General features: G+C 41.3%; 1 protein-coding gene across 19 annotated transcripts in view; it reads right to left on the reverse strand.

Annotated features, from left to right (window-relative positions):
- Positions 1 to 476: 476 nt before the first annotated feature.
- The window catches only part of CDC14B (cell division cycle 14B), a 133,477-nt gene continuing 116,170 nt past the window's right edge, over positions 477 to 17,783 (reverse strand). For 5 of the 19 annotated variants that reach the window (XM_044940269.2, XM_044940268.2, XM_044940267.2 and 2 more), the window contains 2 exons: positions 14,337 to 14,453; positions 9,494 to 9,937 (listed from right to left, as the gene is read on the reverse strand). In XM_044940269.2, the coding sequence (XP_044796204.1) occupies positions 9,739 to 9,937; positions 14,337 to 14,453 (316 nt within the window). In that variant the 3' untranslated portion in view covers positions 9,494 to 9,738. Of the gene's footprint in view, positions 1,623 to 2,690; positions 2,755 to 5,913; positions 9,938 to 14,336; positions 14,454 to 17,783 lie in introns of those variants that run through there. The other 14 variants (XM_025282039.3, XM_025282041.3, XM_025282035.3 and 11 more) reach the window with 9 other exon arrangements.

Consider the following 17,783-nt stretch of genomic DNA (forward strand, 5'->3'; position numbering starts at 1 on the left):
AGTCACTGCAGATGGTGACTGCAGCCACAAAAATAAAAGACTCCTTGGAAGAAAAGCTATGACAAACTTAGCATATTAAAAAGCAGAGACATTACTTTGCCGACAAAGCTCCGTATGGTCAAAGCTATGGTTTTTTCCAGAAGTTATGTAATGCATATGAGAGTTGGACCATAAAGAAGGCTGAATGTCAAAGAATTGATGCTTTTGAACTATGGTGTTGGAGAAGACTCTTGAGAATCCCTTGGACAGCAAGGAGATCAAATCAGTCCATCCTAAAGGAAATCAGTCTTGAATATTCATTGGAGGGACTGGTGCTGAATCTGAAGTTCCAATACTTTGGCCACCTGATATAAGAACTAACTCATTGGAAAAGACTCTGATGGTAGGAAAGATAGAAGGCAAAAGGAGAAGGGGACGACAGAGGATGAGATGGTTGGATGGCATCACTGACTTGATGGACACGAGTTTGAGCAGGCTCCCGGAAATGGTGAAGGACAGGGAGGCCTGGTGTGCTGCTGTCCATGGGGTCACAAAGAGTCAGACATGACTGAGCGACTGAACTGAACTTACACATAAGTCCCTCAGGGGTTTCTGAGAGTTCTTAAAAAAGAGGAAGAGTATTTTCTCCAGAATAGCCACCCTGCCAGAGGCACCAAGGATACCTCCAGTCGGGGTGTACACAACCCAGCCCCAAGGGACCTCACTCACCTTGATGAACGACCTGCATAGATGTGTCGGTGGCTCTGGTCTGCACTTCACCCACCCCCTCAGATAGGAGAGCAGCATCAGAGCAACAGAGAGGAAAACAATATGCCTGAGGTAAGTCCTACATTCTTGGCAGTGCAAAATGATCAGGAGAGTGTTCTGGTGAGAAGGGAAAGTGAGAGTGTAAGTGAGAGGGGGAGCCAAAGAAACATTCAGTGAGAGGGGTAGCATGCTTGGGAGAAAGGAAGCTGGAGAAATGCAGAGGCCAGGTGGCCCAGCAAAGAAAGTGCAGACCCAGGGTCCTGTGACTAGGTTAGAAAGACCTCCTTCAGGGATTTTCACCGAGGATCCCCAAGGCTCAGAACAGGGCTCAGAATGACTGGAGAACAGGCTTCTTCAGGGCACACATCTGGGGGCACCCTCCAGTGCACCTGTGTGACTGGCACCCCTGGGGTTGGATGACACTCAGCCAGTGATGCTATGGAGGGATTGTCTACGAAGTCTTCAAAATCTTGTGTTTGAAGGAGACAGAGGAATCCACTCCCATCAGATAGTCACAAGGAGTCTAATGTAAGAAAGCTCAAAGAATGCTATCTACTTGGAATTGTACCACTACCACAGAGGGGGTGCCAGCCTGGACCTGCTCCCAACCCAGTCATCCAAGCAGCCTACAGAAGTCCCAGCTCTGGCTTTGGGCTGAGATCTCAATACCCAGGGGAAGAATGAGGCAGAAACTCCTATGCTACGAGGCTGAGGCATGGGCCTGAGGAAACGGGTTTAAATTGCATCTTGAGAAAATTTCCGATGGTAAGCGCTGTGCTGTCCAGGGGAGACCTCTGGAGATCTAGTCCCTGCGGATCCCGAGCCAGATTAAAAGTCGGTCTAGGAAGGTCACAGCCCGGGACATCCAACCATCACTAGAAAAGGGGGGGAGACAGACGGAGTTGTATTTACAAACCAGAACCTGTCTTAGGGGGTTACTGGATACTACAGGGACTGGTTTAATTTGCTGGCTGGAGAAAAGACCCCAAGTTTCATGCTATTTAAAAGTGGACCCAAAAAAAAAAAAAAAAAAGTGGACAAATATGGGGTTGGCCAGACAGAAACACTCTAAAAGGCAGGAGTGAGCTTGGGTGGCCACCAGTCATCATGTCCCGGTCCCCACTCCTGTCTGCCAAAGCTGAATGAATACTCAACTGCTATTCGAGGATATGCCAATCACTGGTCTGCCTAGGCTACTCCAGTGTACTCCAGGATCCTTGGGGATCCTCTCTAGCTCTGTCACAACAGACCCCTCACGCTTAGGGACGGAGAACACAGGATGGGCAACCTCCCTGTGGCTGCTACACTGATAAGCCAGGGCCAGGCAGGAAGGCCGGCCTAAAGTCTGAGTCCCCCACTTTCATGAGAATGAGCCTTATTCTCAGGGTTAGCCCCCGCTGCCTCCTATATTAATGAAAGCTTTCCTTCGTGCCCTTCCTCTGCCAGCTGGGGCTTGGACCAGAGTAAAACAAGGTGAGAGCACAATATTCACTTCACAGTCTACTGCTGTTTCCGTGACATCACCCAGTGAAGCTGTGTTTGAACCTAATCAGCAGTTCCCAACTGGGGGCGGCACAGCCTCCTGAAAGTGGCTGAAAATGCCTATTGGGAGGGGCGGGGGGTTGGCTTACCCAGTGGGTGGGAACACTACTGGCATTTAGTAGGAGGGGCAGGTGGGGGAGGTTTGCAAGGAATGCCAGACTGGCTGCATTCTCTGGAGTTCTATACAAGGAAGAATTGTCTGCCTGAAAAGTCATCTTGTTTTACATGGAGAAGCAAACCCACCATGAGTACCACTGCCTTTCTCAAAGTAAAAAAATGCACAACCCTACTGCCTTCCCCTTTCTTCCTATTCCCACCCAAAGCCTCTCCTCATTTAAACTGATGATATAAGAATCAGAGGGGCCGTAGCCAGGGTCCCGCCCTGCAGGAGGCCTCCTTACCTGGGCATCTCAGTGTGGATAGAACACCTGTCATCCAGAAGCATGTCAAAGCCATGCAGACTTGCTAGCAAAGAAATGAGACACAGTTGAGAAAAGGCAGAGACCAGATGTGCTTCAGGGGCAGGGTGGAGGGATTTCCGTTCCACGTGGACAGGGCCAGGTTCCCCATCGAGGGAGCTGGGGTGATCTACTGAGAGGAATCTGAAAGGGTTTCCCAGAGTCCATATGCTCCTCCAGTAAGCGAGAAGATGGTGAGACTATATATAATAAAGGAGTATATTATGCTAACCACTTAGAAGACAAAATGCCCCAAATCTCAATAACGGGGCAGCTCAAAGACTGGACTAAGTATAGCAGGGAGGGATGGCGACTGCAAGCCACGGCACAGCCCCATGGGGTCAGGGCTGTCCAGTTGGCCAGCTCAGCAGTGACACGCAGCTGCCAGTGTGGTGCTCAGGGAGTGCAGAGGACTGTATGTGGGACCGTTCTTTTGAAAAGCATTAAGGCAAGATTCTAATTTTTTAATTAAACACAATATATATGGCTCTTAGTATGTACCAGGTGCTTGTTCTAAGTAATTAACAAATATTAAATCCTCAAACAACTGTATTAGATATTGTCATTCTGGCCCAAATCACACAGCTAGTAAGCGGCAGAGCAAAGGTTTACACCCAGTCTGGGTCCAGAGTCCATGCTCTGAACTCCTATTAACCAAGCCGCTTTTTGATGCAGTGTACATCAAAAGCTTTAAGATTTTGCATGTCCCTGACCTAGAAATGCCTTTTAAAAGAATTTAACCTAAGGAAATCAGCAGCACCACCCAGGAAGAATTTACATATGAGAATATTCATGCAGCGGTAAACCAGTAAAAAGCTGGAAACTACCTACATGCGCAACAATGGGGAGAATGGTTACTTAAGTCGTGGCATTCTACAGAGAAGTTTGTGGAGAATTCCTCCCACTACACCGCCTCTCAATGTACCCCCAGCTGCGTTTAAGACCCAAAAGTGGAGGAAAAGAAAGCAATGGTGGATATTATGCTCCACACTGGCACCAGGCCCCATACTAAGGCACAATCACGTAATTTGGTCTTTTTTAATCCAAACACCATGCACTTACTAGTCCAGTTTTATGGATGAACGAAGTGAGAGCCAGGAGGCAGATAAAGGATCCACAGAATAAATGGTACAGCTTATTTCAGAATGCACATTGCTGACTGCCCTCTCCGTACCAACGTGCTATTTCAATGAGGGGGCCTTCTCTACTAAATCATTTCAGCACTCTGCCTTGATCACTCTCAAGAGAGTTCAGTGCGTGAATTTCTCCCTTCAGAAGTCAAATTGTCTGGCCTCTTAAAAAACTTTTTTTATACTTGTATGGAATTATGCTGCAGGGACCAAAAATAGCAGAAACTGAGAGACGATCATCTGCTATCAAAAACTGGTCTTTACCTAATTAAGAGAAAATTATCTTAAATGTATAAAAATTAATTTATTGAATCCTAAAGGAAAGCAATCCTGAATATTCATTGGAAGGACTGATGCTGAAGCTGAAGGTCCAAGACTTTGGCCACCTGATGTGAAGAGCTGACTCACAATAAAAATTAAGTTATTGAAAGTGAAAGTGAAGTGAAGTCGCTCAGTCATGTCTGAGTCTTAGCGACCCCATGGACCGTAGCCTACCAGGCTCCTTAGTCCATGGAATTTTCCAGGCAAGAATACTGGAGTGGGCTGCCATTTCCCTCTCCAGAGGATCTTCCCAACCAAGGGATTGAACCCGGGTCTGCCGCATTGCAGGCAGACGCTTTACTGTTTGAGCCATCAGGGAAGTTATTGAAAGCTAGGTGCCAAATGCCATTTGAAGCATGTCCCATGTATTATCCCACTTAATTCTCATTATAATTGTTAAAGTGAAAATTCTCTTATTCCCGTTTTATTTATGGAACAGAAGTAGAGGTGTTTAGTGAATTGTCCATGTGGTAAATGAAAACTGGACAGTGGTCAACAACAGAGAAAGCAAGCAAGAATCTACAGGGCTAGGGTCTCAGAGGCTGGGTGCTCACACTGCATAGCCCTGGAAGACACAGCTGCTCCCAAGAGAAGCAGGCACGTCCTCTAGTTCCATCCAGGGCCAAGCCTCAGAGCCCGACTGCCAAGCCTGCCCCCTTCACGCTCACATATCTTGAGCTGCTTGGCCAATGCCACCTGAGCTCCAGTGGGTCAGCAGGAGGGCACGCAACTCAGGGTAAACCATGGAGAAGCAGGCAGGCGCGGCAAAGCCTACAAACTGCTCTTTGAGGGCAGTGGTGTGCAGGAGTTTGGATGAGAAGACCAGTCCCTTGACTTTGTACTTTGAAAACTCATATCCTAGAACAAATCAAAGCTAAGTTCTTGGGGAACTGGACAGCACCGCTTAACAGGACAGGTTCCTACATCCTAGACATAACCCCTGCATGATGATGCAGGCAATTAGGTTTTTTAGGATTCTGCCCTGCAAGAGACCAAGAGGGAAGGCAGGTAATTAGCTGTGGATGGCGTCGTTGGTTATACACTGGGATATGAAGTGCTCCAGCACTGGTCCTGCCTTTACTTAGCACTTTAATCTGGACCTTGGCAGGTAAAATGAAGGGGCTACAGTGTGTGACCCATGAGGCTCCAAGGGTCTGACTTACAAGTGTCTTTTCCTTAGCAATTTTCACAAGGGTCAAACCTTTACATGCCTGAGCTGGTTAGTGGGTATCTGTAGAGTGAGTTCATATCAGGAGCCCCCTCACTTGCTTACTGTCCTATCCTGAGGAAGATATTACAGACTAAACAGTATACCCCCCAAATTCTTAAGTTGAAGTCCTTCCACCAATACCTCAGAATGGAACTGTATCTGGGGACAGTGCCTTTAGAGAGGTAATGAAGTTAAAATGAGGCCATTAAGACAGACCCTAATCCAACCTGATTCATATGATAAGAAATGGGGGACAGACAGAGGGGCACCAGGGATTAGAGGACACCGAGAGAGGCATCAGAAGAGAGGAAGAGAAACCACCCAGCTAACAACACCCTGACCCTGGGATTTCTAACCTCTAGAACTGTAACAAAGTAAATTTCTGTTAAGCTGCCCAGACCACATCCTAGCAAACTAATACTGCAGAGGGTTATATCCACTTTACACTTTAACCACAGCTTACCATGATTCAGAATGATAAGTGAGTAAAAAATTCAAAAGGCTCTTTGGTTAATACTTTTAATGATACGATTATAATTATACAACTTCCATTATTCAACATTTTGTATAAAACCGGTTACAATACACAAATATGACAATATGTATCAAACTACATAGATATGCAAAGTTTACAGGCCATTATGAAGCTTTATCTTAAAAATACCTTCAGGAAAATAAACATTCATTCAACCAGTTCTCTCAGCTTTATAAAATATGATTAGAAATATACATTTTACTTAAAAAAATCAAGACAATGATTGATCAAATATTGATTAATCAGTTACATTTTAAAACTTTTAATAATCTATACATGAGTGCAGGTTAGATAAAAATCTGCAAATCATTGATATAAAAATGCAGTAATATAATCAGATGAACATATGTGCTGACAGTTAATTCTACTGGGCAACTAAGGAGGTAATTTCCTACACAGTACAGGTGGACTGTCCAGTTGATTAAACACATCTGTAGTATTTCCGCATAGGGACATGGAGAATACTCAGATTTAGGAGAAAAGAAAGAGCAGCAGCTAGACTCACAGAACAGTTTCGAGGGGAGAAAACTATTGCAGAATTAAAACAGACTTTTAAGGTTGCTTTTGCTTTCCAAAATGCAATTACTAGTTTAAAAAATGTATGAAGAGAAGCAACTATGCTACTTTCTGACAGACATCCAAGGAGCGCAGCGCTCATTTGTCAAGCAAAGGAAAGGCTCCCGGAGCTCTTTGCATAACGCGGCCCAGAACGCCTGATGGTCCGAACAGCTCACCGAAGCATCTCACACTCCAAGGGCAGACACATCACCTCATGAGAACACCTGGGAACTCTTTTAGATCTTGTCTGGGCCCAAGAGGTAGAAATCACCCCTGTGAGAGGTGGAAGAGGGTAGGGAAGCAAGCGGGTGGGGGACAGGCTAAGAGAATCAAGTTTAGAACAGAAAAATTCTGGAGACCAGAAGAGCAGTGTGCCACAAGATGCAGCTACATTTTGACAAGTAAGGCTACTTGTTTTATTGAGGCACTGCTCAGGATCTATCCCTCTTCATTCACAGGTTAGAGGGATTTCTAGTTTTTCTTTAGGATTACAAAATGGAAGTCTGTTCACACATCTAGGTATCCAGTTTGGCAGACACTCATCTTTTGGGCTGTCCCTGACTGTTGATGATTTGAGTCCCCAGAAAGCTTCAAGGGCACCTAAAAATACTCATTTCTAATTTTTATCCCAATGGAAACTCTCTTGGTGTATTTTCAAAGCTGTTTAAGGCTTTCAAGTTAAAGAAATCTCTCCATATCTGACATGCCATATTTCATATTCCATACCAAGATCTTATACAACAAATTAAAAATGAGATTCTGAGAAGATTCTTGGGTGTGCTGAAGTTTCAGCTGGGGACAGGAGGAAGAGTCTTTTATTCACAGCAGGAAGAACTTTCCATCAGTCAGACCCAGAGACTTCCAAGATTCTCAATATCCCCCTTAACAACGTGCTATACCATCCATCTGAAGCACTATCCCAAGTTGTGTGTTCCAAGGAATGTTTCTTAACAAATCACTAGTTTGCTACGACTACTTTCAGTGAGCCTGTCAAAAACAAGGATTTTTAGAAAGAACCACAGTGATAGCAACTCTAGCTGGAAAACTTGAGCAGCCACACAAAAAGGCAATTTGTAAAACAAAAAGTACATTGAAGCCCAAATTTTTCACTCTTGGCCAAAACATAAGATGGCTTATCCACTGTGAGGGAGACAGCATTTACTTGTTCCGATCAGCAAGAACGGTTCAGATGGAAGTTTGCTTTTCATAACTGCTGGGATCAGTTATGTAGGAAATGGCCTTTAAAGGTATAAAGGGAAGAAGGGTTGCCCTGAGAATTCAGTGTTTTATACCTGGGCACAGCTTGATTATTTAGTATCTCCCAGAACAACACAGCCAACAGAAGGTTTCTTTTCCCACTCAAAGCTTCATCAAGAGCTGTCTTTCCTCAGCTAAGTGGGTCTTTGTATTTATGAACTTTCAGGGATAGAACACCACCATTTTTCTGAGGTCTGGTCCTGATGTTTAGAACCTGGCACAGCCTACCACATGGTGCCCAATGAGGAGGAGCTGCTTGTTTGATCAAAACAATGGCATCTTCCATCTCCCCTCAAAACTAGGCAAACTTCTAATTTACTCCAAGACAGTAGATACCATAAGAGATCCACAGTCTTCTAATTACTTTTTACATTAAACAGACTTTAATCTGCTTATTCCAACCACTCATTATTCTTTGTAACTATATTAAAAAGGCAGCTTTTTAAAAATGGAATTGCCTACTGACCTGATGCATTCATCTGGTAAAGAATGTGAAGGCATTTTGCCTTTCAATATATCTCGTCATTCTCGAAACTAGGATAGCCAAACACTGGTTAACAATAACTAAATCATTCACTTATGGAAGTAACCAAGGTGATTATAAATATTCTTTTATTTGGGCCCTGTTTCTTTTTAGCAGCAAATAAATTGTTTTGTGATTGCTTTACATTACAGACTGTTGTGTTTCTGTGGGATTGAGGGGAGAAGGCACTCTGCAAAGAGTTATTATTAGTTGTATTCCCTAACCGAAGGCAACAGTGAGTTTCTTATTTACAAATAAGGAAATCTAGATGCAAATAACCATGAGTGAAACCAAAAGGCCTGAGGCCATTAACATAACAACAACAAAAATTCACAATGCTACAGAGAAAAACCCTAACAAAATAACTTTTTAAAAAAGTCGTCATTATTTGGGATCACTGTTTCCAGGGGAAACACCAACAGTGCGGGGGTTTTTCCTGCGTGGAAGTATGATTTTAATTTGTACGACTGGGTAACCAAATAGTGGGCAGCCTTGACATTCTTCAGACTCAAAGTGACACAGAAAAGAACGACTTACAATTTTCCAACTCTGAAGCTAGTCTCTCTTCCTGAGTCTTCTAAAGCTACTACTAACATTCTCTTGATAGGTTTAGGTTACCAAAGTACCACTTTGTATTACAACATGCAACAGTCTTTAAATGTGGTTTTCACAGATTCTTGTTAATAAAGCACTCTTTGGTGGAAGACAAGCAGCTTGGGTACTTAACAGAGTTAACATTACAACAGTATTACAAATATTAAAGTGAAGATGATTAAACCAAATAGTATCAAATCACAGAAAGTACCATTTCAGTAATGCTTGTTTTATCTTTATAAATTTTGACACAGGGTGAACAGCAAATAAATAAGTAAAAAACCTCCATCAGATCTTCAATTCTTCTGAAGGCCAGCAGCTAAAATGATTGCCATCACAGGGACATACGTGCACCACACAGACTAGTCAGCTCTCCTGATAACAGAGGGCTTTGATATTTACACCTGAGACTAATTTACAACAGCTTTTTGTGTTCAAGACATTTTTATAGGAGAGTTGGGCCCTCTTCAAGTCATTCACTTGCACCCAAGCTCATGTAGTTATTTAAATTCCAGTGGACATTTTCTTCATTGAATAAACTTGTTAGGTGGAAAGCAGCTAAGGCTTTTGCAATTTTTTTTTTTTTCCCAAATAAATTGTGCTAAAGTCCTGTTGTAGTTTTCTGTTCCTAGAGTCTTCCTTCAGTTCTGGTCACAGGTTTTTACTTAACGCAAGACTGTTTTAGTCCTTGAAATGGAGGGACTACAGGGGAAAAAAAAAAGGATTTTACCATGAAGGCTTTTAAGTGTCCCATACGTAGTTATCAAAGACAAGGAAGGCAACATAATAAAAATATTGACATGCTAAAAAGTATACACTTGTATAATTCTTTAATGACATACTTTGGAAAAGACAGTACAATATCAACCATAAAGTAAAGACAAACAGGAGAGAAAAGGCAGAGCAGAAAAAGTTTCAGTTCTGCAAAAAATTAAAAAACAATAAACAACAATAAAAAAAGAAGGGAGAGCAAAAGCAGCCGAGCAATGAGAGTACCATAATGCCATTAAGGGCATTTGTTGCAAAGCATTCCTTTTCCTTCTTTCTCTCTGAGGAATCAGGCTGTGGGAAAAGTGGGAAAGAACGAAAAGATAAAGAAGCGTTACTTGATTATTTCCAAAGGCAGAATGTGGTTACAGAAAAAGCCGGGGCACTGCAAGCCGTTTCCAGTTTAGCAGAGTGCAGCCGGCACCCCGCACCTGCTCCCGCCTTGCTCCACACTGCCGCACAGCTGCAAGGGGACAGCCGCCGACCCTTTTCTGTATGTGGGTCAACTGATCTACGTTGATCTTCCATCTACCTCCCTTCTTTCCTTCCCCAAGATATCACTGTAACTTTCAACTAAACAGCGACTTTCAGAGGACAACTGAAGCAAAAGAAGAGAGAGAAACCAATTCCCATCTGGAGGTGACCCTCACTTAGATGATGATGAGGTTCTATCAGAGCAGCTCATCTGAATCAATCACTTAGTTTTCCGAGACCCCAAGAGAGTACTGAGTATAAAGGTCCAGGTCAGTTTGGGAAGCCAAGTGGGAAGACATCTGAAATTTCAAAGGAAGATTAATAATTTAAAAGAACAGAGGTAACCAGCAGGAAAGAATATTTAGATACAACATTCTGGGGCTCCTACAGTGATACAGTTTTTAAAGATAATGGCAGTAACAAAAAATTAAAGCCCAGAGGTGATGGAATAGACACCGAGATCTGAGACTCTAAGGACAAGAAGCATTGAAAGGTACGATGATGGTAAACTTCACAAATGAGAAGACTTAAAAAGCCGAAGTCTGAAATGCAGCTACTCCCAACTGAAAGGCCTGTGAAGAGACTCATGGTTTCAGGGGCTGAGGAAAGAGTCTGAGTATTTATCTTCCTCCAAAATATCATTAGGCACAAAAAATAAGCAGAAAGTGATGGTTCCCAATGATGCAACTTAGAATAAAAAAGGCACTTGTACATGACAATTTTCTTAGAAAACAAATGAAGCTATGATCTCTTTTAAAAAGGAAATGAACAAAAGATAGACCAAAGAAACAACATAAGCTTACAGAAACATGCACTCAAGGGGTGAGCTGTGTAAAGACATGAACCAAACTGAATGACATCAAATGAGCTGGCTAAAGGTTCTCAATCAGAGGCTTGATGATGAAATGTTTGAGACTCATTCTAAAAGAACTTTTCAGACAGTCCATACGAGAACACTGAAAAGCAGGCCAATTCTATTTAACTGGTTCTTCAGTGGATTTAGCAATTATTAAAAGAGAGACATTAAAATTGGTTTCTAGCTCTAACAGGAAGTGGGGTGTATAGAAGTCCATTAATTACTTCTCTGGACTTAAGAAAGGGGATGAGGAAAGTGCCACACAGACTCCCTTCAGCATCCCATCTGCCACCAGACACTCCAGTGTTTCCATGCCTGAACTGTCATGGTTGTGCCAGAGCAGAGCTTAACACTCATGATTTAAGGTTAGATGTGGCTAGTGTTCAATGGGTACATGGGAGAACAATCACCTGCCATGAGAGACACATGGTGGCAATTCTTCCCAACAACAAATATTTATGACAACATTCATAATGATTTTTTCAGTCTTCAAATGACTACTTTTTTAGCGTGTTTGTGCAAAAGTTCTTCAAAGAGGTACAGCCTCTCAATACACTGCCAAAAATCAAAAGAGCCAAATCAACAGAAAGTGACTTTGGGTGACGTGTTCATCCTGGAAGCCTCTAAGAGTAGAACAGAACACAGAGATGAAAGGTCAAGTTCTGTGGCCCAATAGAGATGAGGAGACACAGACACATCATCAACCTGCAAGAGAGACGACCTCGCAGACGGGTGACAGCAGACTGTCAGCCTGTGCCTCCAAGTGTTGATTAATGCACACGGAGATGGGGCACTATTTTATACGTGTATATATGTGTGTACTGCTGTTCCAAGAAAAGATTTCTATTCCATACTTTAAAATTAGTTAATTAATAGCTCGTATTATTTTGTCCTGAATCAGTTATCCTCCGACCAAAAATGAGTACTATCCTATAGGATAAAAATCCAGGCTACAGCTTGGGTGCCTGACGCCCATTATTTCCTAGAAGCAGGAGTGGGACTGTATATAACGCATTTGCCTTTCTCTTGTGAGCTGCAAGTGGTCACAGTTAAGGTGATGTCAAAACAGGCCAAAGCCAGGACAGAGGCAAAGGAGATCTGGCATGGAGGGAGGGCATGGTTAAAAGCACTATGAAACCCAGCTGACTCCTGCTGTTTTACTTCTATGCCCCTCCAAATTGCTCAAAGTCCATTTCAGAATTTAAAAGAAGTCTTTGGTTTTCGGCACTATCCCAATTGCCTGAAAACTGCTTGGGCCATTTTAATACTAAAACTATTCAGTCTGAGCTCTACTTTAGAGTCCTCAATGCAACAAGTCCAGGGACCTCAGGCAGATGCTCCCCGCAATCAGGAACCACCTCTGCTGAAAAGCACAAGTTTAGATCACTAGACAAGACCTAGATGGAAAAACTGCCATCCGGCCACACCCTAAGAGGAGTGTGGTGTGGCCCGGCATGTGCAGCCCCGGCTTCGGGACTCTAGTCATCTCATCCGAAACCTGGAGAGCACCATCCGGGAAAGTAGAAAGCAGAATTAAATGTGCAAAACACACCTGGCTGTGATGGAAGTCTGAAAAGAATATGTCCATTCAAAATATGTCTAACTATCAACAGCAGCAGGCCTTTTACTTAAATTTTTAATAATTTACATAAAAGTGTCAAAGTTAAAAAACTCCCATTTCTCCTCATTTATTGTAGCAAAGTTAGAAAAAAAGAAAATGATAAGAAAAAAAGACCCCAACTGTTCTACCAACCAGAAGAACTGGTATTATAAGCATATTTTCCTTTTATCTTGGAGAAGAAAATAGCTACCCACTCCAGTATTCTTGTCTGGAGAATTCCATGGACAAAGGAACTTGGTGGGCTACAGTCTACGGGGTCCCAAAGAGTCGGACACAAGTGAATGACTAACACACACACACACACACACACACACAAATATTTATGCTGATATTTATATACCTATACACTTTTACACATATATAAAACACATTTTACATTTGTAAAATTAAAGCAGTATTTCATAAGTTTTATGTGTAGCCCTTTTCACTTACTGCTCCATAAGCAGTTAACCCAGGTCATTAACTTTTCTTTGAAAACATGACTCTCAATTCATTTGGCAGAATTCATCAATCATTTCCTATTTCTTACTGTTATAAAAAAATTCTAGTATTATGTTATAATGTACCTAAACTCTTGACTTTTTTGTCAGCATTTCTCTAATATTCTTCTCAGTGGAATTAAAGAGTATTTGATACCTTCCCTAATGAAAAGTTTTAAACCCTACAATCATGAATCAATGCCCAATTAATACTTGTTTGGAGGTACTATCACATTCTTAGCTAAATAAAAGTTTGTAGTAAAAACTGTACAAAAGAATCTGCAAAGAGAAACAGTGGCAGAACTGAACAATTCCTTAAAACAGCAAAACACACCGAGCTCTTCGATTGTTAGCAAGTCCCTTAGGACACGGGCTGCCGCGGGCCTGCACCAGAAACCACCTCAGCGCTGAAGGTTGCGGCAGGCCCAAAGCCTCAAAGGTCTGAGAGCAGAGAAGTTAAAAAATAGCAAGGAAAACCGTGAAGAACATTCTAGTCTGGTGCAGATTTTCTTAGGTCACTTGGGATCTCTGTAAGACAACACTGTCGTGCCTCATGGGCAGATACATAAACACAAAAAAGGTGCCTGCCTATCCATCCTGAGATGATGGCAAATGGGCAATCGGCTCTCTCCTAAAAGGGGATCTGATTTTGGAATATGTTAAAAATGAAATGTCTCAGATCATGATAAACATACAAAAACAATGGTGAGTGATGGATTTGGTCACAAAACATGTCCATTTTCTTGTCAGAGTGTATACAAATGAAGGAAGTGCAAGATGCGAGGCCAGAAAGGGAAAGAGCTGCCCCTCTGGGGGTAGACCGTGACCAAGAGGACAGTTACTAGGTAAAGAAGGTTCCCAAACTCTCAAGAGTTCTCATTTTTCCACCACTTATGTGCAACTAATTCTCCAACAATTATGATGAATCTGATATACAGACAGAAAGATTTCCTCCAAGTCCTGACAGAGAGAGCTTTGGAAGTTCTCAATTTAAGAACTCAGAAGTACACACAACATTCTCAACTTTCCCGTATTATGACCCAGAGACCACATTTCCAATGTTAAGAATGACCTCTGAAAAACAAAACATAACCCTAAATTAAAATGGTCCAGATTTTCTCAGATGATGAACAAGTCAAACATTTTTGATTAATTTCCCATCACTGGGACTTTGCTTTCTCCTGTTTTCATTTCTATTTCCAGAAGATTAAACTGGAAAGCCAATATATGAAACACTTCAGAAGAGTAGGGTTCTTTTCTCACCTTTTAAAACTGCTTTTTCTTGAAGCAGATCTGGTGGTTCTTTTAGTAATGCCTGCACTGCCAGAAATGTTAGGTTCAGATGTTTTACAGCTCTGAACACTGGACTGAAGAATTACTCTGAAAATAGTTGGAAAAAAATAACATTATATTCACTGAAACAATTTGCAAATACTTGACAGAGGAGGGCATTTTTGCACTTTAGTGCAAATTACTTTCTTGAGGACTGATAGAATTTTCCATAAACACATTTGTCAAAAAAAAAAAAATCTGAAACACACTCTTACATCAAGGTCTTTTGAAATAAAGCATCTCATTTCCCTATGAAGGTTTACACGAAGATAACCAGAAAACTTTGCTTTTGGAAAATTAATCACCCGGCATGTCAAGCAATTCCCACACCAAATAAATCAATCAGAAAGACAAATTTCTGTGCCCCAAAGTAAAATCAGATTCTCAGAATTCTAGTCATGAAACAAGAAATCATTTTAAAACCCTAATTCTAAAGACTATGAACATAAATATATACACAGTATTCACTCTTCAAAGATGGAAGAACAAGCAACAGAACTCAAGTCAACTTGAATCAAACTCAAGTCAAACTCATGTTTTTTATAACATTTCAAATTTTAAAAAGATGTTCAAAGCAATTTTTAAAAATCTGGATTACAACTACCTACAAAGTCATCAACTACCATTAAAATGAAATTGTTTTAATTTTGTGAAACTTTATTTAATTAGACTCTAGACATCTCAAGGAACTGATACCTATGGGAGTAGACTGCCCAGGAGGCAAATGAACAAATCAGAAAGAACCCCTCAGATAAAGCCCACATAGAATACCTGCTCAAAAGTACAGGGTGTTTTAAATTTCCCCATGGAACTGTCATAGGGACAACAGCAGAAAACACCAAAAAATTTTACAAGCAATTGTTTTCTTCAAGAGATAATGACTAAAACACAGAACTTCATACATACACATGTATACATAGTCAACTTTTATTTATCTGTGAGAGAAAACACTATAAAAAGTTTTATCCTCTCATATCCAAACATACAGGTGAGATAGCCAACAACAACTTCTGAGAACCCAGCTCCTGTGTAACAAGAAAACTTTACAACTAACTAGCCGGTCCTACCTCCTATGCCTGTGTTAACACCACAATAGTTAATAACCAAAGCCAGGTCCTTAAAATGTAGTAAATTCTTATAATTTTAGTATTACTCAAACCATAGAACAATTAGCATTTAGTAAAATGCTAACTTCTCATCACTGAAAAAACAATGGGGTTGTATTGCACTAGAGCAGAAGTCTGGAGGTCAGTGGTTTTCAAGCCATTTGGGGGAGAGGAAGGGAGAGCTGCGAGTGGGGGACTGCTAGCCAAGCTGTTTCTCTTTAAATGAGAAGCATTTCTGAAAGCCTTATGAATGAGGCCTTCAATATCACTGAAGGAAACTGATCCCGGGTAAGCGAGTCAACACTTGATTCAGGGTTTCTAATAGACTTTTATCATCCTATATGTTGACTGTTTTAACAAAACAGAAAATGTATATGCTGACATAGTTACATGATCAAAAAGGGCACCAACCGCTCTGGCATATAAATTCTATCATTGAAAACAAGGAGTTATTTTTAAATTCTTTTTCATTTTATAAAGTGAGGAGAAGATATTTAGTGGTCTCTGCTAAGGCTGTGAATCTAGAATTTTTCATAGAGAAAAACAAAACAACAATTCCATTGCTATTACTGAAGCCCAGGCCCAGTGCTTCATGCTGCCACTGCTGTTCTGAAGCCTCTCGCCCACTTAACAGGGCTCATGGTTTTTATCTCCATTTTTTATAAATGGAGAAAATGAGACTCTTGTTGGCTTTTCTGAAATACTACATCTACTTTTCAAATAATGTGAGGCTACTTATGGTCAAAAGTATCAACTATTACACTGTAAAATCAGGGAAAAAAAACAAGAGCCAATACACTGCCTGCTAAGGAAATTTACCTCCTGATTTCTAAAATTAACTATTATATTTAAATATTATTCAAACAAGAAATTACTGCTAACTCATATTTTAAGCTGATAGGAAACATCTTTTTAAAATTATTTACTTCTCACTTAAAATTAGTGAGAACAATTCATGTGAAGTAATATTAGTAGCTGATAATTTATGTGCAATTTTGAAAATAAGAGCATGACAGAAATTTGGAATGCAGTAATCTCATCAATAAGATTCAGGTCACCAGTTATTTGCATTAAAAACAGACTAGTTATTTCATCTATAGGTTATATATCAATAAAGTGGGAAGAAAACACAGCAACTAAACTTAGATATTACTTATCTTACAAATAACACCCTACGGTGGGTTAAGCTAGCCAACAAGGGTGCAGTGTTTACTCTGCCATGGGGATGCGGGAACTCAGTACCTCCCACCTTGCACACCAAGCCAACCGCACAGCTTTGCAGGACAACATTCAGCACGTGTCATTTCTCCTTTCCATCTTTTCCTGACAGAACCCTCAGTCCTACTTTCTATCTCCTGCCCATACTAGAATTCCTTTTCTTCTCTGCAATATCTTTTGAGGGCCAGTATTTTCAGATTTTGGATACAAAAATATCTGCAACTTGAGGCAAAGCAAAAAAATTTGAAAAGCCAGGTCTCTAATCAATCAAGTCATAAAGTGCTCTGAAATAAATGTTCATTCCAAGAAGAGGCTCCATCATGCAACCATGCACTGTTTACACTGGCTGGCCACCAGCGATACAAAAAGAGCCTTCAAAATGATGCGCCTGAGGCCCTGAAACATGCAGAGGTCCCCTTCCCACTGTCTACGAGGTCCTTTGCAGCACGTGAAGCGCCATTATAGGCGCGCTCTCCAGGCATGCCAGGCAACAACCTATCAGGCAATGAATGCTACACCATCAGCCAACAGCAGCGAACGTCGACAGCAGTGTCCTGGAGTCGTTACCTCAAAAGACAATTACACGGATTATACGTGTTTACATCGCTGTTACTGTTGAAACCTTTTGGTTTCCATAAATTGAAAATTAATCAGAGCAGGCTAAAGTAAATACTCTGATTTGGGTCTAGAAACACAGTGGCAAATGTCAGTAATAACAAAAAATGTTATGTCCTGGCACAGAATACCAAAAAGAGCCTGACAGAGACCATTTTTAAACATATCTTGCAAAAAATAATATAAGCATGACATGCCTAAATATTATTAGCAATGACTCCACCTGTTCTAACGGCCACTCAGAATAGTTTGAGAAGAATAAATCTATGCAGTGCATGATGTTCCTGAGTCAGAATGTGTTAAATCTAAGATCAATAAGAGAAGTAAAGGAACAAAACAAAACATTGTAAAGGGATAATTTTTATCAGAAATACTGCATATGTAATAATAAGCTTGGGCTTCCCAGGTGGTGCTAGTGGTAAAGAACCTGCCTGCCAAT

This window comes from Bubalus bubalis, chromosome 3 (genome assembly GCF_019923935.1).
Source record: "Bubalus bubalis isolate 160015118507 breed Murrah chromosome 3, NDDB_SH_1, whole genome shotgun sequence".
NCBI lineage: Eukaryota > Metazoa > Chordata > Mammalia > Artiodactyla > Bovidae > Bubalus > Bubalus bubalis.